This window comes from Schistocerca serialis, chromosome 3 (genome assembly GCF_023864345.2).
Source record: "Schistocerca serialis cubense isolate TAMUIC-IGC-003099 chromosome 3, iqSchSeri2.2, whole genome shotgun sequence".
Classification (NCBI taxonomy): Eukaryota; Metazoa; Arthropoda; class Insecta; order Orthoptera; family Acrididae; genus Schistocerca; species Schistocerca serialis.
Genome location: NC_064640.1, coordinates 338218438 through 338244777, shown reverse-complemented (window position 1 = coordinate 338244777; position 26340 = coordinate 338218438). Strand labels below are relative to the sequence as shown.

The following is a 26340-nucleotide window of genomic DNA, read 5'->3' as shown; positions in this document are numbered from 1 at the left end:
AAATAATCTTGATTGGCAACTTTTCTGCTGCTGCTTCTGTTTATGGATCCTTTAGAGTTTAGAGTGTGTGAGCAATTTCAGAACCTGATGTGTGAAAACATCTGTCATGTTCAAAGTATCCTGCAAGGTGTTGAAAACTGATCCATGGCCAATTTTTACCTTTTCCACAATTACCTTGATTCTAATACACTGGTCATCGAGCACTAGGACCTCCGTTTCTCTTGTTATTCCTAGATCTTCAAAAATAGATAGTCAACCACTTTGTCACCCAGACTTGTCTGACCGCACGTCTGCACCACTTTACCATTGTGTCATATGATGACACATTATTGTACACTTCCACTGTCTCGAGAGTAGATTGTTGCAGTGTTATCTTCTTCAGATGCAGATAATTATCACATGACAATTCACTTGGGCTACACCATTTTGTTTTGACTCCTCCAGTACCGTGCTATGGTAATGTAATACAGAGATATCACTGGGTACTACTGCAGACAAATACCTACAAGGGACTTTTTTTTAAAAGTGATAATTAAAACTTCACGACTACCCCTTGCAGGCTTGCAGTTTATTATGAAAATGTTTATCAACCACAGAGAACCTCTCAGCATTTTAGGATTGTGTAGTTAAAGCCCCAGTGAACTCATGTGTTTTGGAATCATTTCTTTAGCTCAACACAAGTATAGGAAACCACATATATCTTTCTGGAAGAGATAGTTGCGATACTAGTGCAGAGGTGTTCCCAAATAATACCTTGAAAAATCGTCCATGCAGAGTTTAACCATTTGCCAAGCTTCAATCTGGAGTTCGATTGCCACCATGAGATCTGGGAGAGGAACAGGTTGGAGTTCAGGTTGAACAGTACTAAATACAAAAAAGCAGTAAGTGTATATTTCATTTTATCCCATAACAGTGCTAATTGTGTGTGTAGTGGACCAGTTTTGGAAATGAATTGTGCTACTTTTAAGTTTTGTTACTGTTGATGTACGTAGTCCAGTGTCAGTAGGAAGATGGGCTGCAAGGTATGATACACAGTAAACTGCAGCTGGTAAAGGCAGTTATTTGGCCATGATGCTTTTTACAGCTTCTCAAGCAGGAAAAAATGTAACGTGACTACAAATAGGATGCAGTCCATTGATGCGTAGCTTCTTGCTCCAGTGAGAACACCCAAATTCACAAAGCATCTGTATGAGTTAGTACATCACATTTTAACTGAGGGTACTTTGTATTCAGACAAATTTATGTATGCTAGTTCATCTGATGATATCTCTAGTATTTCACCACATGACGAGACTAATGTGGTACAATTTATAATATTTTGTTTTTGTCCTATACACATTCTAAATTATTGGGAAGTTGGTTTGAATATATTTTCATGGTGACTAACTCTTATTTTATGTAAGTTGAAACACAGTGATGTTCCCTGTCTTACAACAAGACGAAAATATCAGTTTGTGAAAATCTCAATACTGATTTATTATTCAGAGTAAAACCACAACAGAAAAATGAGTGTAAAGCTGTCCTGTACTACTTTGGGCAAGGTTTCATCAGTGCTCATTGCCTGTGCTACGATATTTGCCATTACCAAAAATTGTTTAGAGACGTGCTTTTCAAACTTTTCGGGGTCACGACTTCCTTGACTTGAACATAAACATCTGCGGCTCCATTCGCACATAACATTCAACTCAAAGTGTGGGATAAATAAACTTAAACTTTGAAAATAAATCAATAAGATGGGTTATTTCTTTATTAGCTGTTGGCAGTAACACATGTTAACCAAATTTTAATATTGGTGCATCTTGTTCTTGCGACTGAATCAATGGAAAGGATGAGCTTGCTTCTTTGTCATTTGTTCAAATTTTGGTGCTAGATTGGAAATTCCGACTTGTTTCTCTTTCTCCACATTCATTTTTGACCAGTTTTTTTTGTCTTGGTGACTGCCAGTGCCAAAAAACCGACTTCAGATTAGTAGGATGTTGTAAAAGGTATCAAAACTCTTACGGCCTTGTTACCTACTTGTGGATACTCCCACATAACCAAGCTCCAAAATTCAAGCAGTAGTCAGAAAACAAACTTCAATTTCAATTTGGAATCTGAGGAAAGATCAATAAACTGCTTTTTTTCCTTGTGTAGTGTGTGTTTATGGAAGTTGTGTATTGAAAGGGTATTTGATCCAGGTGTTGGTCAAAGTGCTTCATTTGGAAAATGCTTCATGAAGTGGTGACTGAGTTTAGATAAATGATCCACAAACATACTTCAGTTCTCCACTCAACTGAAAGACAATGTCTTTTAAAACTGGGTGAAGAGCAGGGAAAACATAATGTATATTTTTGTCATCCACCGAACAAGGTGGAGCAGTGGTTAGCACACTGGACACGCATTTGGGAGGATGACAGTTCAAACCCGCATCCGGCCATCCTTATTTATGTTTTCTGTGATTTCCCTAAATCACTTCAGGAAAATGCTGGGATGGTTCCTTTGAAAAGGCACGGCCGACTTCCTTCTCCATCCTTTCCTAATTCGATGGGACTGATAACCTAGCTGTTTGGTCCCCTTCCCGAATCAGCCAGCTTACCTTTATCATCCAACTTTCTCTTCTATTTCTGAAGGATGAAATTTCATCTGACATTTGCAGAATGTTGGTCAGATTATCTTGAAGGGCTGCATTCAATGAACTGAGTTTTTCAAAGATGTCACGAAGATACACCAGCATCAAAACAAAGTCACTGTCTACAAACTTCTCGGAATTCGTTTGTTTCTCTTGAACAGGTGAAGAGTAAAGTTCGTTCCTGAGTTCATACACCCTTTTCAGGACATTCACACAGAAAATCCAGTGAGAGTTACTGTAATAAATTAGGGAAATGTGCTCAGTCTCCATACCAAAGCACATTCGTTGAAAACATCTTGACTTAAGTGGCCTCTTTTTAATTAAGTTTACAATTTTGATTACTGACTGAGCAACCTCATGAAAGACAGGGCTCATGCTCTTTGTTTTATTCACTGAGAAGTGCCAGCATCAGTGTATCCAAACAGCATGAGAAGTATCTTCATGGATCAGAGTCCAGCATAACAGCCAGCCTTATTGCAACCTGCATATGTAAATATGCCTACACAATTTACCCAGTTAATATTTTCTTCTGTAAAAGAACGTAGTATTCCAAAGAGGTCTTTTGCTTTTGTTCCAAGTTATTTTTGTGCAGAAAAGAGATCTTCATGAAATTTTGTTGCCACATATAAACAACACACAACAAATTAGATGTGCATCATTGTGATTGTCAGTAGATTCATCCAACTCAATAGTGAAATCACTATTACTTTTGAGTTTTTCAACCAACTGATATTAACATCATCAGACACATTCAGTCACCTAGCAAAATTAAACTGTAACCACAAAACATGGTAATGGTGTCAATCCTGTCTATTCGCCCTTCAGTGTAACATATTTTTCCTAACACTGGATGACTTGGCAACGACCATGGTTGGTGAAGTCCAGTCTGAATTTTGACTATCTAGAAATAATTACACTTTGAGAACACCTCATTGATGTTCTACAGATGCCTGTTATGTAATGCTTTCCTCATCTAAGGGAAGAGGAAGAAGTCATAGGGTGCCACATCAGGAGAATGTGTAAGTGAGGCAAAATTTGATAGCCCAAAGAAGCTGTTTAATAGTGGTGCCCTATGGATAGTGATTTTTGGCATTGTTGTGGACCAGAAACACTTCTCTATACAACTCCCTTCAACACTGCCTGTTGACAGCCTCCAGCAACCTTTTCAGGAGACTGTGGTAGTATGCTCCTCGAGAGCATAATCTATTAGTACCTGACTTGTGGCACTTATAGAAAACCATCACCATCAGCATCACCGTGCCCAATAATTTTTGGGTATGACTGTTAAAAAGGCAGTGGTGAACGAAGTGGCAGATCATCTCTCTGTGAAGAACCAGGAATCACAAGAGAAATGGAGACCAAAGTGCTCAAAGACCGATATATCAAATTTGAGGCAGTTGTGGAAAAAGTGAATGGATTTGTTTTCTACACCTTTCAGGATGTTTTGTACATGATAGAGGTTCTCACACACGATATGAATTCACCACCACCAAAAACAGCGAAGACCCAACCACTATGGGGCAATGTGATGCTGATGGTTTTCTAGGACCAGCACAGTGAGGAGCTTACTGCTGCAATCTCCTGACAAGGTTACAGGAGGATTTAAAAATGAAGTTTTTTTGCAGGATGTTGCTTTGCTCCATTGTATGGAGTTATGATGATACACCTAGCACTTCAGCTGAAGAGGTCATCTTGATAGGCCTGACACTGCTGCAGCATTTCCACTGGAAGCGTACTGGAACTTAGAAACAAATGAAACACCACAGTTATTTTTCATTTCTAGCAGTACTACATGTAAAAACCAAAATTCAAGTAACTGCCTTCATACACATTACATTTTTGTCTATTCATGTCTTTACAATGGCAAGACACATTTGAAGCAACACATTTTGTGCTTCTTTCTTTTTCTGGTGCCTTTGTCCCATATTGGCACAAGGTTAGCATGCTTAGGAACAGATTTAGTATGGTTAATTTAAGGGGTGGCCAGATGCCCTGCCTGTCACCACTCCATTACCCCAGGGACAAAATGTATGTACCCCAGCTGCCTGCATGTACTGTTAATTCTTGATATTTGCGAATTGCATAACTGAAGCAGGAGTTAGATACGAGTCTGATATTAAGCTAGTGGGATGCGAGAAACTGCCTAAACACCGTATCCAGGCTAGCAAGCACACCAACAATTATTATTAATCCACAGGACGGATTCGACTTGGCGTCAGCGCACCTCCCCATCCCAGAAGCGGCACTTAAACATGCATGACTATCCAGGGAGGCATCATATTTTGTACTTACATTTAAAAGTTTGTCCATCCTGACAGAGAAACACATATCACAGAAGATAAACAACAATTAAAAATGATCTGCATTCAATAAAACTAACTTTAGAGCTGACTGTTACTGAATGAAAGCAATTGGAGTCATGTAATACAATTTGACTGCCATGTACCATTCTGCAGTAGTAACAACACTTAATTGTTGACCCACTAGATATCACTGCTATCACATGTGCTGTTGCTTTATTCAGAAAGCATATAAATCAATTTTTTTTTATTTTTTATTATTATTATTATTATTATTTTTTTTAATGACTGCAGCATCCGTACTGTAAGGCCACAATGTTCTCGGGAGCTGCAACCCACAGTTTGAAAACCACTGTTTTATAGTTTCCTGCAACTTATCTCTAGATGTAGACAAACTATTTCATCTTTATCAAATGCCAGATCATGCCCCCAAGTTGTGATAAATTTATCAGTATCTGCATTCTTACCCGTAGGCTCTTATAGATTCATTATTATAGAGGCTGCTCTCTCTCTCTCTCTCTCTCTCTCTCTCTCTCTCTCTCTCTCTCTCTCCATGAAATATTAGCTTTTGGGTTGAAAAAATGCTTGAAGCCATTTATGGTCAGTGACTAAATGGAATCTTGTTTCATATAAATACCTGTGTGGTGTATCCTGCTGTGGCTAGTGATGTGCTGCTTTTGGGTGGGATACCACCTGCAGCTGTATGTCTTTAGTGAGATATTGATATCGTTACACCAAACCATAACTTATAATTTAACATTAGTTTTAAACTATTTCAACACAATTTTGCAAAAATGTGAAATTTTATTAGATAGCACCTTATGACACATACGACTGAGTGGACCCAGATGAATACAAATTATTGGCTAGTGTTCTTGCATTTGAAGACAGCATGAAAGTAGTCAGTATTCAACCAGTCATAAGTGATTCTCTAGCCATTACTACAACATAAACATGACAACTCAGTGAAATGTTGATATTAAAAAAAGTCTGTTTTTCCCTCATTCAGACCCTATGGTGCACTTGTTCACTGCAGTGGACAACTGTTAATGTCACTTATTTGGCATTTTCAGTCAGTCCTGAGGCTGCATATTCACGCAGCCCACTCCAGTAGACACTCCCTACTGGTGTTGTTCCCTGTGTGTATTTGCCATCTCAGGACTGATTGAAAACACCAAAGAGCAACTGTTAACAGTTGTCCACTACTGTGAAAATGTGCACCATAGGGTTAAGGCAAATATAAAGATCATTCCTTTGAAATAGCCATGGCTCATTTCCTTCTTCACCCTTGTCAGATGAAGGCTTGTGCTCTGTCTCTAGTGACCTTATTGTTAAGGGAATATTAATTCCTAATACATCTTTCCTTAGACCCACTAGGACAGCTGTGCATATAAGCATGCCGCTTCCGGGATTCAAACATATGTGCTGGCTCTGGATCAAATCAGCCTGGCGCATTAACAACAAGGGTTGGTGTGCTGGCCAGCCTGTGTCTTGTTTTTAGCAGTTTCCTACAGTAATGGGCTGGCACACATGTTCTACCTCAGTTACCAGATTCGTGAACAATTTCACATAGGATAACACTGGATAGAGACAGTTGGGGTACACAAATTCTGTCCCAGGGGAGAAGGTGTAGTGACAGGAAGGGCACGTGGCCATGCTCTACCATAAACATTTGCCAAATCCAGTAATTAACATGCCAGTCTCTTGAAGATACAGGATAAAGGCCAGAGAAAAAAGTTTATGAGTCCTTTCTTCTTTGCTAATAATAGCCAATTAGACCTACTGTAACGGAGTTCTTATTCTGCCTTGAATATGAAATACATCAAGATTTAAAACTTATTACAGTGCAGCACATTGATGATGTACTGTGTTGTCAGTTATTCAATAATGTTTTGTTATTATTAATAAAAAGTACAATTTTCTGTGGAGCAATGATACATCGTTCATTTTATGTGTATTTTTGCAATTTCAGTTCACCTTTTAAGGTTTCTACAATAACTGGTGAGGATTATATATGCTTATTACTGATAAATATTATTTTACCTTGCAGGAAATAATAGAGTTTCCATGCTTGAAAGTTAGTGGCAAAACATTTGAAGTTCTGTCACAATTCCACCATTACATTAGGCCAATATGCAATCCTCTGCTGTCAGATTTTTGTGTGGCCAGGACTGGAATAATTCAGGTAATTCATGAAAAAGAATTCTAGTACTACAATTTTGTGTACCATTATAACTGTTAAAATGTTTATATTATTGTGGTCTTTCCGGTGGAAATACCTGGAAAGGGATTACATGTGGTAATGTAACTAGATTCGTTAATGAAAGCCATAATATACATCTAGTAATATACTCCCAAGTCTCTGTATGGTGCATGGTGGAGGGTACTTTGTACAACTTATAGCCATTTCCATCCCTGTTCCACTTGCCAATAAAGCGAGGGAAAATCAGCTGTCTATATGCCTCGATACGAGCCCCAATTTCTCTTATCTTATCTTCATGGCCCTTATGTGAAATATACATCGGCTGCAATAGAATCATTCTGCAGTCAACTTCAAATAATACACCTCCTAAAACAGTGGGAGAATATTATCTCCACAAGTTGTTGTGATAGTGTTGATATCACAAACTGCATAGGAAATACCCTTGAGCATATGGTTAACTGCTGTCCAGTGTGAGTATTACAAAGGAAAAAACTAATTAGTTGCTTCCAGTATGGCTTCAAGTAGTATTGTTCAGACCTAGCTAACCTGATCCTGCTGTAGGTGGGTTAAGAGGACAGCACCTTGTAAGGAAGGATGTTCTTTGATATTGGAAAAGCACATGGCACTGCATGGAGGTACGATGTACTTAGTCAGCTTCACAACTGGGGTGTGCATGGAAGTCATTAAAATATTTTCTTGCAGAGCAGTCATTCCATTAATGAACAGCAGTCATGTTATCCATTAATGTTATATAAGAGAATAGTTGCTGTAGATGAACAGTTAATTACAGATGTGTTCTTGTGCTGTACTAGAAGGTGAAATTAGTTGAGCTTGCCCTCAGGATCAAGGAAAACAAACAGAAATGTTTGAAGCTGTGTATGGAACTCTGCAGATGTGTGTAGACTCAGATGGGCGCTACTTCAAAAGTGGTCACCACTAATTGAACATCTGATTAGTGCACAAATTTCCAGCATCAGTTTCTTTCCTTTTATGCCATGCCCACTCAACACATTTTCCAGCAGAACACAAAAATCATTTATAGCAACCTGCTCATTCACTGCTGTTGATTTTTTTTTATTATTATTATTTTTATGAAACTTGCCCCAGCACAAGACCATATTTGAAGGTCAAAAACAGTTGTGCATTAATATACCAAGAGGGTTAATTTCTTATTATGTCCTTTGTACTGGTGATTGAACTCTTTGGCTGTGGGTTTTCACACATATTCAGTTGGCACAACACACTTGCCTCCATCATTAGTAAGTTTATGTCAACTACATTTTGAACACTGCAGCTGCCTTGTGCAATGCGACAATTTCTTTAGCTACCACATTTCCTGAGTTATAAATTTATGTCTAATTTAAAGTTAAGACCACTTATTTTTATCTTGGAAGTCCTTGCTTCACATGTACATGCTTTACATACACACACTTTTAAATTCACTGGTATTCTGATATAGCAGAGCATTTGCCATGTGACTCTCCTTTATGTTTGTTAGCAATGGAAAATACACCTAAAATCAAGTTACAATTTTTGTGTATGTTTGGAAACTACTTCTGAAATCAGTCATGTTTGTAGACTTAATAATATTACTGATCTTCAAATCTGATAGAAGTTTCTGTATGAGGAAAATAATGAATGATCTCATGTTCCTTGCTTAACATGCCATGTGTGTATTGTAATGACAACTGCTAGATTGTTTTACAAGTGGATATTTTTCTTTTTTTTATTTAGGTCAGTGAAGCACAAATAAACATCAGCATACTGGATTAATGATGTAAGATGTCTGTATTAGCAATTTCAGTATTTAAAAATAGACTTTAAATGATTATCTAACAAAGAAGCACTGACCGACTGGGTGGCAGTAACAGAATAAGTAATTTAACAAGAATGAAACAGTAGTAATATGACTACTAAATTGGTGGATGTTGGGAAGGAGAACAGAACATTATTGTGCTTTTGGTCATTCGTTATTATTGTTATGTTTTTCGTAGGACTGTACTTGATTAGTATATTGTGGAAGTAATTTACGAAAATTGCAAAGAATAGTTTGATCATTAAAAGTGTCATTGAGAATGTGCACAAATGGATATTATTTTCATATTGATCATTTTATTGTCTCTGCTGGCCAGTTTCAGTGTTCGTAGCTTCTGTGCTATTTTTGTCACACGATTTCCATCTTAAGCAGAGTATTAGGCAAAGGTAAAATACTTTATTGGTGTCAAGTTTGATCAGCTGGTTCCATTGGCATTTAATGCATTCTGTAGAGCATTGCTTTTTAGTAAACAATTTTGTACTTACCGGTGTGACCTGACGTTTTATTGATAGAGACATCAGAAATTTAAACCTTTCTCTGTTCATTGGTTAAGATGATATTCTGAGTCATTTCGTTCATTTAATGTGCATGGTCTCCAATTTATAATGTTGTACTATCGAATAAGATCAGTATGTCATCAACATGTCTTTTATAACATATTACTTTAATAACTAGCTGATGGTTCATTCTAAATAATTTATATTCTAAGTCAGTAATAAAAATATAAACATGTAAACTGACAAGGCAGCTGCCCATAGCTAAACCATCTCTCAAGGTACTTTTTATTATTTAAAAAAAAAAGAAAAAAGAAAAAAGAAAAAAAAGGGGGGGCTAGCCTAGAGTTAACAAATCAGTGAACTCGTATGTTTCTTATAAAATTAGATTTTTGTGCCCATACAAGCTATTTTTAATTATTTCTTTTGTTTCCTTGGAGGGTATGTTTGTGTAGAGATTAAAGATATAAAATTATGCAAATATTGTAGTAGAAGTAGTTGTATATATAACTGCAGGTCTAGTTTGACAATGATGGGACAGCCATTTGGCCTTGGCCATATAGTTGGAACCATTTCACATCTGCTTGAAATCTGGGTGCCCCTTATGCAATGAATTGGTTTATAACTACTCTCTACTAAGTATGTATCTTCAAATTTTTGCATGTTATTGAGAATCTCATTTAGTTTCTTGCTGATTGTGAATTTACAAAAGGTTTTTCTACAATTTAGAAGTGGAATCTGACAGAATTTCCATTATATTGTTGCTATTGAAAAATTATATGGTTGTACTGAAACATTGACTATTGTACATTACAACTGCAGACTTACATTTGTGTGCCCTGACTATTAAAAACAGTTTGTCGATGTTGTCATTATAGAATGTCTGACTTTGTTGACGCTGCAACAACCTCATCTCTGCTTGCTCTGCTTCATCACTATTAAAATGAAGTCTTTGAAGATGTTCTTTAACAATCTTAATGTTGGAGACAGATGAAAATCAGATGGAGCCAAGTCAGGCCTATATGGATGATGACTGATGACAGCAAACCCAAGCCGTCAGACTGTTGCAAATGTTGCAGCACTCATGTGTGGTCTGGCATTATCATGCTGAAGGATTGGGTGCTCCACATATGGACTAACTCTTAGAATTCATGCATTCAGTTTCTGAGGGTCTCGCAGAGCACTGACATAATTAAGTTACACATTGCCATGTTGCACACTACAATTCTGAACCCTCTACCAAACGAGGTGGTACAGTGTTTAACACACTGGACTCGCACTTGGGAGGACGATGGTTCAAACCTAGGCCCAGCCATCCAGATGTAGGTTTTCCATGATTTCCCTAAATCGCTCCAGAAAAACGCCTTGATGTTTCCTTTGACAGGGCACGGCTGATGGGTCGTTAAACCCACTGTTCCTTCCTTCGGAGCCTCTAGTGGTAGAGGGTTGCAACTTCCCTCAGTGAAGTGGCAAAGTTGAATGAGTAATATGCATGATATGTAATACCTCAACCGATATTGAGAACAGAATAAAAAATTTTGAAGCATTACTTTTCAGCACACCTTCTTAGTATGTTAAGTGAGGAATAGGACACCATTCATTTCCTCCTTTGTACATAAGCTTACATCAGGTTTGGAGGTTGGCAATGTTGTGCAAATGCAACTGCCATTTAAAAAAAAAATAATTATAGTAATTCCAAATATACCCCAAAACTATAACTTTGCTTCAGATGTATTTTTAAATGTAAATGAACACATTAGTTGGGCACATAGCAAATGCTGTGCTATATCAGTGTACGAGTGAATCTAAAAGTAAGTTTGTGTGTGTGAATTACTGTGCACAGGCAGCTGCAGCATTCAAAATGCAGTCAACATAAAATCAATAATGATGAAGACATAAGATGAGATAACCAACAAAAGATGAGCGAAAACCCCAAAGCACTTCTTGGCATAAATTAAGTTATATGAAAGTGGCCGATTTCTTATTTTTTGTGTAATTAAATAGTTCCTTAGCCACGCAAGCAAACATATGTCTTTGGTGTTGATGTACAATGCTGCCCGTAAAAACTGCAATACCATACAACAAAAATTGACTTATTATGCATATACAATGAGGTGAGAAAAGTCATGTCATACCTCCTAAGGTCGTATCAGACCTTTTGTCTAGCGTAATGCAGCAACTTGACCTGGCATGAACTCAAAAAATTGTTGAAGTCACCTGTACAAATATTGAGCGATGCTGCCTGTAAAGGCATCCATAATTGCAGAAGTGTTGCCAGTGCAGGATTTTGTGCACAAACTGACTTCTTGATTATGTCCCATAAATGTTCGAAGGGATATCTGCTGGGCAATCTGAGTGGCCAAATCACTGACTCGAACTGTCCGTAATGTTCTTCAAACCAATTGCAAACAATTGTGGGCCAATGACATGGCATTTTGACATCCATAAAAATTCAACCCTTGTTTGGGAACATTAAGTCCATTAATGACTGCAAATGATGTCCAGATAGCCGAATATAGCCATTTCCAGTCAGTGATCACTTCTGTTCGACAAGATGACCCAGTCCATTCCATGTAAACACAGCCCACACCATTATAGAGACACCACCAGCTTGCACAGTGCCTTGTTGACAACTTGGGTCCATAGCTTAAAGGGGTCTCTGTCACCCTCAAACTCTACCATCAGCTCATACCAAATGGAATCGGGACTCATCTGACCATGCCACAGTTTCCCAGTCATCTAGGGTTGAACTGATACAGTACATAAAGCTATCACCTCTTGCAGCAACAATAATTGTAACTCAGCTGGACATCAAATTGATCTGAGTGTGGATGACATAGAGGTACAGCATTTCAGGCTGCTTAAACTCTGGGTAGAAATCGTCAGTCATAATGGCTGGAGAGTGATGGTGTGCATGTCTTAGAAACCCATGACCACATGTTTTCAGTGGGTGAGTAATCTCTAGAGGACACTATGGCCAGGTAACAGTTTAAACACCCACCCGCCCCGCCATATCAGCATACCCGGACAGCATCAGGAACATGAACTGCAGTCTCACAGAGACCTTGAAAATAGGTCACAGCCACTTGTTTTAACACTTCAGAAAGATGACACCTACTGTGCAAATTACTGGCCATGCAAACCAGAATGTACACTGCTGGTCATTAAAATTGCAACACTGTTGCATTTGGCAATGTCCTTTCTCCTAGGAATGTTCACATGTGAATACCTCCATTTTGAAGCTATGTGCAGAACCGTGTTATCACTGGCCGAACCCTAGCGTTGCTGCCTCTGAATTACGAGGTCCTGGGAATGATTCCCGGCCAGTTTGGGGATTTTCTCTGAGCGGGGACTGGTTGTCTGTGTTGTCCTCGTCATTTCATCATCATCCTCATCATTCGTGACAGTGGCTAGCTTGTACTGTGAAAAAAATGGGACTTTGTACGGGCACTGATGATCGTGCAGTTGAGCACCTCACAAACTGAACATCATCGTGATCACTGGCCAAACCACTGGCAATACACCTCTGTCTGCTGCTGCGTCAAGGGGAGTTGCGGCAGTGATCACCATGATGGTCGCCTTGTGTGAGGCATAATGTGACTTCTCACATTTAAATGTGATTTATGAATGCGAAACCAACTGCAGACACATACATACACACAAAATTCAAGCTTTTGCAACAAACTGTTGCCTCATCAGGAAAGGGGGAAGGAGAGGGAAAGACGAAAGGAAGTGGGTTTTAAGGGAGAGGGTAAGGAGTCATTCCAATCCCGGGAGCGGAAAGACTTACCTTAGGGGGAAAAAAAGGACGGATATACACTCGCACATACACACATATCCATCCACACATATACAGACACAAGCAGACATATTTAAGGAATGACTCCTTACCCTCTCCCTTAAAACCCACTTCCTTTCGTCTTTCCCTCTCCTTCCCTCTTTCCTGATGAGGCAACAGTTTGTTGCGAAAGCTTGAATTTTGTGTGTATGTATGTGTCTGTTTGTGTTTCTATCGACCTGCCAGCGCTTTCGTATGGTAAGTCACATCATCTTTGTTTTATATATATATATATATATATATATATATAGAGAGAGAGAGAGAGAGAGAGAGACACACACACACACACACACACACACACACACACACACACACAGAATGTAGATATAGTTGCCCCAACTAATTTATTTGGCCCATCTGTAACAATCTGTGGTGTTGGGTTTTCTTCAAATCGATGTACTTGTGGTACACCCTATTCATAGTAAGCCTACATGAACTCAGGGGTAGTGTGTCTCACATGTCAGACACCCACAATTTGGTTGCAATCAAATGTGCTGAAATTGTACATCTCCCCATACTGGACTCGAGTGTCAAGCCAATAACCAGCACAAAGTCTGGAAACATCTCAGTTGTGTGACTTGCTGAAATATTACATTCACAGTGGCGATGCCAACTGGAATTAATTCTAATCGTCATGAGAATATATTTCTGCATCACCATCCCAGTCAAGGCTGATATCATGAAAGACAAAATACAGTAGGACCTCGATAATCTGGTGTGCTTGGGATCTGTAAATGCCAGATTATCAAATATACTGCATTAGCAAGGTGATTTTTAAAAATCTGGTGTAAAACAAATGATAAAAGCAAAACCTATAGTTTTAAGGTACATCAAGTATCCATTATTTATTAACAGTAGAAACTGCACTATAAAAATTTAAAAGTATGTGTTACTGTCCTGTAAAGACAGGAATGAATTGAAAGTCAAATACTGCATTTCTGTATTAAACCAGTTTAAGGATCAAAGTTTTTCAAAAGTTCGGTATGCATAAATAATCCTCTTTATCTAAGTAGTCCTTTTTAAGCTGGTTGCACAATAAAATAAGAGAGAACCAATCAACATATAAGTCATATTGCCCAGTTAAGACACACACACATTTACCATGCAAATAGACTTTCATCTTAAAGACAGAAAGGAAAACTGTCATATGGCATGGCAACTCCGTCAAGGATGATTTATTAACGTATGTTACCAAAAAGATCTCTGTTATCATAAACATGTTGTGTCTTTAGAATATGTGAATAACATGAAGAGATGCAAAAGTTATCACTTCCCAAACTGCTTCTGGGAGTCTACGAAGTGAACGGGCACAGCGATTGTGATACTAGACTCTTACTTGAGAAGAGTGGGCCACTTGGCTTTAGGATTTTCTTAAATTATTTCATGTGAATGCCAAGCTGGTTTCTTTTGTTAGGAGATGATCAGTTTGCTTCCCCATATTCATCCACCTGATCTTGTGTTCTAACAACCAGTCAGGCAGCAACCTCTGTGCCATCAGTAACAGATGGTTAGATCATTTGTGTGTTCATTTTCCGAGCTTCTAAATAGAAGCAAGTTACTCATTTAGATTTGTTTGTGTGCTTTTGTAGTTAAATCAAAAATTTCTTGTATGCTTCTGTGTTTACAAGGCATAGTCTCATATTTCAGTAACTGTGTGCTGGATATTTAAATCCTCTGTCTTACTTCTGTCATTTGTTTTGATTTGAACAGCCATTGCCTGTTGTAGAGCTCAGCCAGGTGCTGATGTCTGCACTAGCAGCAGCAGATCAGTACATTGTTTGTGTGTTTATTTTGAGCTTCTAAGTAGGAGCAACTTACTCATTAAGATTTGCCTGTGTGCTTTTGTACGTTAATTGTAAATTTCTTGTGTTCTATGTAGTGTGGTTTTGCACCATACAAGACGGTGCTGGCTTGGTTACGCAGCTTGAGGCTGTTGCAATGGGATTCACTTGTGGGGGGCTGGATGTGGGGATCCAAGGAATGTTCTGCATGTCCCTCATGCCACCCCAGCCCACTACTGTGGCTGGCCTGGTTACCACTCACATTGAGGTTGACATCTCATACGTGGTCGAGTGAGGTGTAATTTCTAGGTGTGGCAGGCAGGGGACTGATCGTAAGGCCTCCCTGGCCTTGTCTGATAAAAAGGCTTCAGGTGCTGTCTGTGGCTGATAGAGACCTTGAGCCAGATGCAGTCACTTGTCCTGTTTCAGATGAAGCCTCTTGACCTGTAAGATGTGGACATTCACCAGAGGGTGGGATTACTGGTAGTTGGGAGCTCCAGTGTTATGGGCATAGTGGGGCCCAAGGAGGGGAACAAGTCCAGTGTGCTCTCTGGGTGCATACCGGGGAGGAGGGAGTCATCCCAGGTGTTAAAGGGATCTTACTGGAAGGTATGAAGAGCACAGGAGGCAGCCAATTGCTGCAGGTAGTGACTCATGTCGGTACTAAAGATGTGTTGAATGAGTGAATCATTTTTTCTTTGCTTTAGCTGTTATTTATTTATTTTCGCTACCATTTTCATCCTATGAAACCATTGTCTAGTGAATGTCTATACAGAAAAGCATACTTTTGTCACCAATAAGAAATAAGAACACAATGGTGTGCAGGTAAATTAGTAGAAAAATTATTATCTTCAAATTTGCCAAATGTTAAAATTGGCACTATCTTCACAATATGTTTCTCACTTTGTATTGGTTTACAAACTGGTGTAGGTATTTTGAGTTTTGATATTTATTTTGTGCGTCTAAGGTGGGAACTGTGCACATATATAATGTTGCCCAAAGAATAAAAGGGCAGATGTCTGATAAAGAGAGTTTAGTATCTGCCCAGGTGTGGCAATGCTGGTCAACAACACTGTCAGCACAAGGTACTGAATGGTCTGACAGTGGCTTGACATCAACTGGGAAAGTGAACACTGTAAGAGGAAATTAAACTTGCTGTGCAAGTCAGTCTACGGGGAAGCAGAAAATCTGAAACTGTGTAGAGATGAGTGTGGAGATAAACACAGCACACGGCTGTCGCAGCTGGCTGATGACTAAACACTTGGAAACTATGCATGGCGTAAAGAACAAGCTGAGTCCATGGTGACTGAACTCAGCAATAGAACTGCCCGCCTGGCTTATTGCCACCACCAGGTAAGCACTTCCATCAGCGGGTCTAGCCATACCATGCATAATTTGTGCCCCTCCCCCCATGGCAGTTGTTTACACTATTCTGCTTCGATAAACATGCCAGCTTACCCCCGGCTCCGTTGCGATATCTGCAAGAGGAGATACTGAAAAGAGAAACAAATAAAATAATATAAAATATTTAAAAGGTTTTATGAAATGGGGAGTTAAAAAATTTAAATTTCGCTTGGTGTATAGTTAACATGATTGATTTTTATCTGTCAGTGTGGAAATTGTGTGAGACGTCTGTTGGCATGGGAATTACCAATGGATTTATTTATTTATTAGCCTTAAGCAGAATGCTGACAAAATTGTAGAGATATTTTCTGTTTTTTGTTTCAGTTTGTTTGTCAATAAGTTTATCTGACTGATTTTTGAAATGACTGAAAATGGAATTTGATTATTTTCATTTCATTTCATGTGTTCTTTTAATCTAATCCAAATTTCCTACCTATTTGGCCAGTGTGCATTATGTCACATCTAATTGTATAGGTTCCTGATGTAAGAGATATTTAATGGTTCTGTTTTGTGGATGGTGTGTCTTATATTTTAAATTTGATTCTCGGGTGAGATATCAGATGTTGTAAAATTTCCACAGTACTTCGTCAGGGAACACACTGCTGAGGCTGTGACCGAAGCCTCCTATTTATGACAGTCTCAGAAGAAAGTGTGCAGGTGTGAATGCGCCAAATTCGGTGACCAATAGTAGAGATATGCTGATTGATAGTGAGAGAGACAGCTATGCCACCTCTTGGATGATGAATACACACAGAGGCTGTCAGTCATACTGTACATTGCCATTAGCCCCCACCCCCCACCCCTCCCCTCCCCACCAGTTCTCTCTGTCGGGAGCTGCGTGCCAAAATATATGCCCATGCTAGCATGTGCCCATCCTCCCCACTGTCAGCTGAATATCTGTGTCACCACCACATCATCATCCCATGTATGACTAACAGTTCTTTGTGGTTACTGCAATTTTAACATGGCCATCATGGCCTGCTTCTTTAATAACGGTGCCAAGTACGAAGATGTCAATGGGAGACTTTTGGTGTTTTTATGTTCCATACTGTGTCCTGTACTGAGACAATGCTCGGCCACTACAGATTTCTCTGGCTAGTCCAGATGTACGATGTCAATGGTAGACACATCTGTCCTCCACAGTGCGGCAAGTTTCTCTAGTGTATGACATCCCACAGCTGTAGGCAATCTTATAGTCACCAAGCCTTCTTAAACCATGATCATCTTTCACTGAGCCTAAAAGAGGTCTGAGTTTTGTTGGTGGATGAAAAATGCATTTAACGTCATGCTCTCATTTTTCCACTGAAGGGCTCAGTTGTGCTGCTACATCTTTAGCTAGGTTGTATGTTGGTGACCCATTATTGCTAACTATTGGACAAAGAGGCACAGTATACTTATGATTCTTATTCAATCTGTATAGTCTGGGAGGAACCAGTGCATGTATACGAAATTTCTTGGCCACAACATCAGAGATTGTGCTGGTCTTGTGGAGCTCTGAAGTTTTCCATTGCAATTTGGTCTCATGGGATCCTTCTTTAGAAAGTGGTATGCACAGTTGTCCAATGACTGGTTCATCTTGCTTAAGTACATCTGCTTGGAGGGGATAACAGATGTGTTGCCTTATCTGCTGGTACGATTACATTATTAGGATCCTCGTGTAGATCGAAGCACTGACCTCTCTGCAGCCAAGATATTCTTGTGCACTTGCACACATGTCAGAGCACAGCAAGTCTCCCATCTGATTGAACAGTTTCGGGATTGCCTGTTCAACAGAGTTAATAATATCCAGAATGTATGGTGCCCTGGGTGGGCGTAAGAAGGAAAGTTAGATGGCTAACATTGTAGAGGGACCATGTACAACCTTACTGACAGATATCTTTCTGACATGGCAGTTTTGGTCTCGGAGAAGGAGCTGAACTTTGCCACAGCCTGAAGACATCTCCCTTTCTGGATGTTATTAGCTCTGTTGAACAAGGATTCCAGATTTGCCACACACTAACGTGGGCACCAGCACCCAAGAATAATATCTCGGCTGCTGAGAGGTCAGTGCTACAATCTCTGTGTGAGGACCTAATATTGTGATCTTACCAGTGTATAAAGGCAACACAACTGTTATCCTCTCCAAAAAGATGTACTTAAATAAGATGAAGCCATTATTGAATGACTCTGCGTATCGCCTTCTAAATGAGGACCACCATGATCAATTTATGACGGAGAACTTTAGAGCTTCTCAAGAACAGCACAATCTTTGATGCTGTGGCCAAGAAACTTCATACACAGGCACCAGTTCCTTCTAGACTATATGGATTGCCTAAGATTCATAAGGATACTGTGCTCCTTCAGCAAATAGTTAGCAGTGTTAGAGTGTAGGGTACCAACGTAGCACAATTGAGCCCTTTAGTGAGAAAATGGGAGCACAACATCGCAACTCAGAATATTTTGTCCATCAGCTCAAGAACTTGTGACTTGTACCATCAGATATTCTCATTAGTTTCATTGTGATCTTGCTTTTCACTTGAGTGCCACTGTAGGAATTACTGTTGCTCATTGGTGAGAAGCTGGAAGGGGAGCTTGTTGATTTGTTTGAGCACGTGCTCACTTAGACTTACTTTTCATTCAGTGACCAATACTTTAAACACACTGACGGTGTCGCATTGGGTAAGCCCTTTCCACCCACTGTGGCCAATCTTTTTACTGAAGATTTCATGGAGATTGTCATCTGGCCCCACGGCACTGCATTGCTGAATTCATTTTTGCAACACCTAAATTGTCTTCATTCTAACATCAGGGTTACTATGGAGATGGAGAGAAATGGCGAACTATCACTCCTGGACATGTTGGTGTGGAGAAAATAGGATGGCACCTTGGGTCACACTGTGTACTGTAAACTTACGCATGCGGACTTATATTTACTGGCCTCCAGCTGTCACCAACCAGCACAATGAAATGGCACGCGTAGGATATTGCTCCACAGAGCACAAGCCATATTGGATTCAGAAAGCTTATCTGATGAGCTACCCTACCTCCGTACCTTCCTTCCTTGTAGAGATTGGATATTCTGAATGGGAGATTTGCCATGCCTTACACACAACATGTGCTAGACAAAGTGAGGAGCTGGAAGAAAGTGAAAAACAAAGAGGAATGCTTGTTTTTACACACATTGGTGGTATTTCTTCACAAACAAGAAGATTATTGGAGAAACATAAAGTTAAATGCATCTTTCGTCTGCTTTCAAGCTCAGTGAAAGATAATCTTGGTTTAAGAAGGCCTGGTGTCTACAAGATTCCCTGTAGCTGTGGGTCATCATACCTTTAACAAACTTGTCACACTGTGGAGGACAGATGTGTTGCAAATCAAGGAAACATACATGCACCATCCAGAGAAATCTGCAGTGGCTTAGCATTGTCTCAGTACAGGACAAAATATGGAATACAAAAACATCAAAATTCTCTTCTCGAAGTCTTCGTAATCGGACAGCGTCATTAAAGAAGCAGTGAAAATTCACAGCTTGACTAATCTGCTTAACAGGGACATACCAAAAGTCTTGAGAAGTATGTGCCTGACTTACTTCTGATTTTTACATGACTCTCTAATAAACCTTTGGAGGGACATAGTCTACTAATTTTTTGTGGTGCATAAATATATATTTAAAATCTATACTACTTTATAAAGACACATCAATGTTTTATGTTGTTAGGAAAACTCTCAAAAAGTTCTTGAATGATTTACTTCAAATTTTTAAACATTATTCTAATAAACATTTGGACAGACATAGGATACATATTTTAATATATATGGTTTAGAAATGTATATATATCCATACATATTATAAATATGGAAGTATGTTTATTGTATGTTCCACATCTCCTAAACTACTGAACCGATACCAAACAAAGTTGGTACACATGGGGGGATAAGAACCTTGTACCACATCTCCTAAAATACTGAACCGATACCAAACAAAGTTGGTACACATGTCACTACTGTCTGTAAAAAATCATTGGGAGGATAAGAACCTCCTACCTCTCAAAGAGTATGGGGTGGTGGTGAAAAGTAGTGTAGCCCATAACACACGATTATCCAACTTAGTTCATCCAGTATTTGAGAATGAGAGCACATAGTGGCTTGCAACAAACATTGAACATAATTTCAAATCTTTACAAAATGTATTCTCACTGACAGTCCCCACAAAAGGAAAAAGTTTATTGCATACTACATTGTCACTGTTCGTGCAGTAAAACTGCCATGTGAAGCATGAATTTTAATTAATTACTTCTTTACTACTAACTGTTTGTAACACTTTTCACAGACAGTATCCACAGATTCCACTGAATGCATCAATGTACGACATGTAATTCAGGAGATCGACATCATAAACACTGAGATTCATGAAAAATTGCCACATTATGCATGAAGTCTTCCGAAGAAGTCTTCCGAAGTGAGAGTGATTTCAGATGTGCCGCAGGGGAGTGTCATAGGACCGTTGCTATTCACAATATACATAAATGACCTTGTGGATGACATTGGAAGTTCACTGAGGCTTTTTGCAGATGATGCTGCGGTGTATCGAGAGGCTGTAACAATGGAAAATTGTACTGAAATGCAGCAGGATCTGCAGCGAATTGATGTATGGTGCAGGGAATGGCAATTGAATCTCAATGTAGACGAGTGTAATGTGCTGCGAATACATAGAAAGATAGATCCCTTATCATTTAGCTACAAAATAGCAGGTCAGCAACTGGAAGCAGTTAATTCAATAAATTATCTGGGAGTACGCATTAGGAGTGATTTAAAATGGAATGATCGTATAAAGTTTATCGTCGGTAAAGCAGATGCCAGACTGAGATTCATTGGAAGAATCCTAAGGAAATGCAATCCGAAAACAAAGGAAGTAGGTTACAGTACGCGTGTTCGCCCACTGCTTGAATACTGCTCAGCAGTGTGGGATCCATACCAGATAGGGTTGATAAAAGAGATAGAGAAGATCCAACAGAGAGCAGCGCGCTTCATTACAGGATCATTTAGTAATCGCGAAAGCGTTACGGAGATGATAGATAAACTCCAGTGGAAGACTCTGCAGGAGAGACGCTGAGTAGCTCGGTACGGGCTTTTGTTAAAGTTTAGAGAACATACCTTCACCGAAGAGTCAAGCAGTATATTGCTCCCTCCTACGTATATCTAGAGAAGAGACCATGAGGATAAAATCAGAGAGATTAGAGCCCACACAGAAGCATACTGACAATCCTTCTTTCCATGAACAATACGAGACTGGAATAGAAGGGAGAACCGATAGAGGTACTCAGGGTACCCTCCGCCACACACTGTCAGGTGGCTTGCGGAGTATGGATGTAGATGTAGACGTAGATGTAGACTTTTAATTTATTACTTGTTTACTGCTTACTTTATTCACAACACATATCACAGGCAGTAGACCCACATACCGCTAGATACACCTGCAAAAATTATATCACTGTGCATACACAGTTCAAGAGATATGATGTCATAAGCATTGAGATGCATAAAAATGAAACTGCAGGGCGAAATTCGCTAGAGATACAGGTGAAATATGTCTTAAGTATATTCGACACGTGTGTATGCAGGCAAAGACGCTAGAAAACAGCTCATCCTAAACCAATGGAACAATATCGGTCACATTTGGTACACATATTAGCTATGATCCGAAAAGATATACTGTGATGGTAAGAACCACCAGCCTCCTGTTGGGCTTGTGGTAATAACGGGGAAAGAGAATGGGGAGAAGGAGATGGACAAACAGAGAGTGTGGAGGAGGAGATGGGCAAAGATATGGGGGGAGGAGGAGGTGGACCGAGAGAGGGGACAGAAGGAGATGCACAGAGGTAGGGGGAGAAAGAGATTGGAAGAGAGTGGGGGAGGAGGAGATAAAACGAGAGGGGGAGGAAATTGGCAGAAAAGGGAGGAGTAGGAGGAGGAGGAGGAGACTGACAGAAGAGGAGAGAGGAGTAGGTGGACAGACAGAGGAGGGAGAAGGAGATGAACAGCTAGAGGGGTGAGGAGGAGATGGACAGGGAGAGGTGGTAGGAGGAGATGGACAAAGAAAGAGGAAGGTGAAGATGGGATTAGAGAGGTAGAGGAGGAGGAGCAGATGGACAGAGAAATGGGGGACGAGCTGATGATGAAGAGTGGGGTAGCTAGCAGTAGGAGTAGGTGGACAGAGAGAGTGGTGGGAGGTGATGGTCAGAGAGTGGAGGAAGTGGACAGAGGGAGAGGCTGGTGAAAATGGATATGGTGGAGAGGGGGGGGGGGGGGGGGAGCCGGAGATGGAAAAAGAGAGGCAAAGAGGAAATGTACTAATGGAAGATTGGAATAAATACATACCCAATCAACACCAGATACTTGGCTAGTATTTGTATAAAGGTTATTACTATCAGAAGAAACCAATTTACTCTTAAAATTTTTCCAACTGTGTTGGTTGCATGGTTGTAATTATTACTTATTTACCAATTTAGGTAGGCTGTCATGAGATAGCTTTATTTTACCCTACTGTTGACTGTGTCATTACCATAGCACTCCTGCTCAGTAGGAGAGGAACCGCAGGTTTGGACATTTGGTTCAGGCACTTTGGCCAACCAGCCAGTGGTGTGAAGCCACTATCCATGGGATTAAGCCTTAATGCCTCGAAGGCCGAATTGTTTGTGGCCACTGCGGCAATAATATCACTGAGTCCCAAGGGCTGAAAGGCTCAAAAATACACGACTTTACTAGGCGTCGTCGATCTGTGTGGCGCTGCGCTGTATGGGCCCAACTTGTTTACTGGATGGGACACTCAGAGGGCGCTGTCTAGAATCTGATCTCGCAGCCACCTCGGCTCTACCAGTCGACCATGCGTGTCTGTGTTTCAGTGTCAGGACTCAGAACCATCTGTTAATGACTTAGATAGGTATAAATAATAATTCCAATCACAGAAGCAAGACTGTTTGTTTCTTTGTCAATTTACTCTTCTTTTGAATCCAGTAAAATGTCGCTAACCTCTTCCCTACAGAACATGGAGCACGGTCAGAATGCAAAATAGGTTGAATTATCAGAGGAACTTGTATATTGACCCTTAACTTCACAATACAGTACAGCTTTAATTTTCAACTGGAAATACTGTCTGAAATATTGTTCTGTGTTGAAACAGTTACAAAGCACACTAAAACACTTTCATGTAAGTGTAACATACAGTAGTGTCTGTACTGTAAAATATGTCTGTATTTTATGGCAAGATATTGCTACTGTGCGTGAAAGTTTAACGACTCTATATACCTTATTACAGTACTGCATTGACAACCTCACCCCCCCCCCCCCCCCCCACACACACACACACACACACACAAAATTGCACTTAACTATTTAAAACATGAGAAATCACACAGTAAAAGCATCTTCTGTCCTTAAGAAGGATGAAAAAAATCTGTAACGTTCTTTTACTTAGCAGACAACAACCTTGATTTTGCCACGATGTTCTGCCATTTCCTAAACCTCAACATGTCTGTTGAGGTAAATGTAGGGCTTTGTTCGATGTATTGAAGGGCTATATCAAATGCATTTTTAACGTCTGTTTGTGATACTTGAGCCGTAGGTTCATTTTCTTCATTGCCATCATCATCTTTCCATCTTTCTCACTCTCATTACTTGTTTGAATTACAGCGTCAATGATTTGGTTGTCAGTTAATTATTCTTCTGTTCTGCAGTCAACGTTAGCTTTACTGATCCACTCACTTATGTCACTGGACTCAGCATCTGGCAAATCCCTCAAAATTGCTGTCGTATGGTGCATGGGGTGTTTTATCTTGATTCTATTCACCGTTTTTTTTTAATTCAAGATTTTTCCTGCTTTTTTTTTTTTTTTTTTTTTTTTTTTTTTTTTTTTTTTTTTTTTTTTTCCAGTCTTTTGCAGTTGTTACGCCAACCACTACCTCACTTTCAGTATCATCATCATCAGTGCTCTGCCTAAAGGCAGGTCTTCACATGATAGTTCTCCAGGCTGTCTGGTCATCTGCCATCCTCTTCAGGTCTGCATAATTTCCTCTTCCCTTTATGTCATCTTTCAGTATTATGAAGAGACTCATCTTTATGTAACCATTGAAGCACTTCCAGTTTCTCTGCTGAAGACCATATCACATGTTTATGTTCATTTGATACCATAATTTAGTTTTACACACATTAATTTGTAAGAACAACACTGTCGCTAATTTATAAAACATATCCACAACAAACAGGTATCCGGAGACATTTTCAACAAATTCGAAATGCTTCATCAGTCAAAGAAGGGAAGAAAATGGATATTCTGGAAGAGATAAAAATATTATTCATTTTAAAAATCAGCCAGATACACTTATTAACAAATGGACAGATGAAAAACAGAGGATACCTCAACAATTTTGTTAGCGCTCTGCTTGTGGCTAATTAAGGAAAGAAAAAGAAACTATAGCTGTTGCATTTGTAATTGCCAAACTGACATATAAGATTAGTCACACATGATTTCCACGCTGACAGATGGAATTATTAACATTATCTATATACTAAACGAACTTTAAATTTTCAAACTTACCATTTTGTAACACTTTTTAATAATTTCATCTTACTTCATTTTATTAGTTCCTCTCTTTATGTATATATTGATATCATTAAGACACCTACACTTTTATTCTTTGGTCAGTATTCTATCTGTGCATATTTTCTGCCTTATATGCACAAAATAAATGTCAAAACTGTAAAAACACCTTGAATAGTTTGTAAACTAATTTAAATTGAGACACAGGTTGTGAAGACACTGCCAATTTAAATATTTGCCAGACTTAATGGTAACTATTTTTTCTGCGAATTTACCTTAACACCATTGTGTTCTTATTTCATGCCAGTAACATAAATATTCTATTCTGTACAGATATGCACTAGACAATAACTTCATAAGGCAAAACCAGTGTTGAAAATAAATAAATAAAAGCCTAAGTGAAGAAAAAAATGCCACATTCTTCCAATAAATATTTGGCTGTAGTACCCTCCATGAAAAAGACTAATGATGTGTGTCACTTTTTATCAGAAGAGATTCTCTCTGGTTTCCAGTGTCTGTCTGAAGTGGTCAAGACAGCCAGTCTAACTTGCAACATAAAGACAGAGCTCACCACATGTACCATCATTGACAGGATCAACTGTGGGCCTTTGGTACAGAGCTGAGTGGAGATTCTGAATAAGAGGCTCAGGGAGTCCTGTATCCATGTAGGTTGCAGAGTTCCTTGACTCGCACCATAAGGTAGGGGGTATCAGGTTCTGCTTAATAGATCAGGTATCCATTACACACAGGAGGCAACTACATGGGCGGCAGTTGCTATGTGGAGTGGACTGTGAGCAGCTTTTTAGGTTAGATGGTTGCAGAATTGTAAAAATTGTTTCAGTCTCAAAGGGTACAGGTCAAACACAGGATGGAGGTAGATCTAGGAAACATTGGTATTGTAATTTTAAATTGTTGTAGCTGTGTTGAGAAAGAAACAGAGCTCCAAGCGCATATAGAAAGCACTGAAGCAGAAATCGTTATAGGCACTGAAAGCTGGCTAAAGCCACAGATAAGTTCAGCCAAAGTTTTTACCAAGCCTGATGATGTTCAGAAAGGATAGATGCACTTCTGTTGGTGGTGGCTGTTGGTTGCTGTTAGAAGTGGTGTATCTTGTAGTGGAATTTAAGTAGACAGTTGGTGTGAGCTAATATGGGTAGAGGTTATACTTAACAACTGGAATAAGTTAGTAATTGGTACCTTCTACTGACCCCTGACTCAGATGACAGTTGCTGAAGGGTTCAAGGAAAATTTGAGTCTTATCTCAAGTAGGTACCTGACTCATACAATTTGTTGTTGGTGGTAGGGATAAAACATTGTCCAG

The 26340-nt window shown here is 39.4% G+C and overlaps 1 protein-coding gene across 2 annotated transcripts in view; it reads left to right on the top strand.

Moving 5' to 3' along the window:
• LOC126470144 (ERI1 exoribonuclease 3-like) overlaps positions 1-26340 on the top strand; it is a 112495-nt gene that overhangs the window by 33479 nt on the left and 52676 nt on the right. For both annotated transcript variants that reach the window (XM_050097759.1, XM_050097758.1), the window contains one exon: positions 6959-7093. In XM_050097759.1, coding sequence (XP_049953716.1) covers positions 6959-7093 — 135 coding nt within the window. The remainder of the gene's footprint in view (positions 1-6958; positions 7094-26340) is intronic.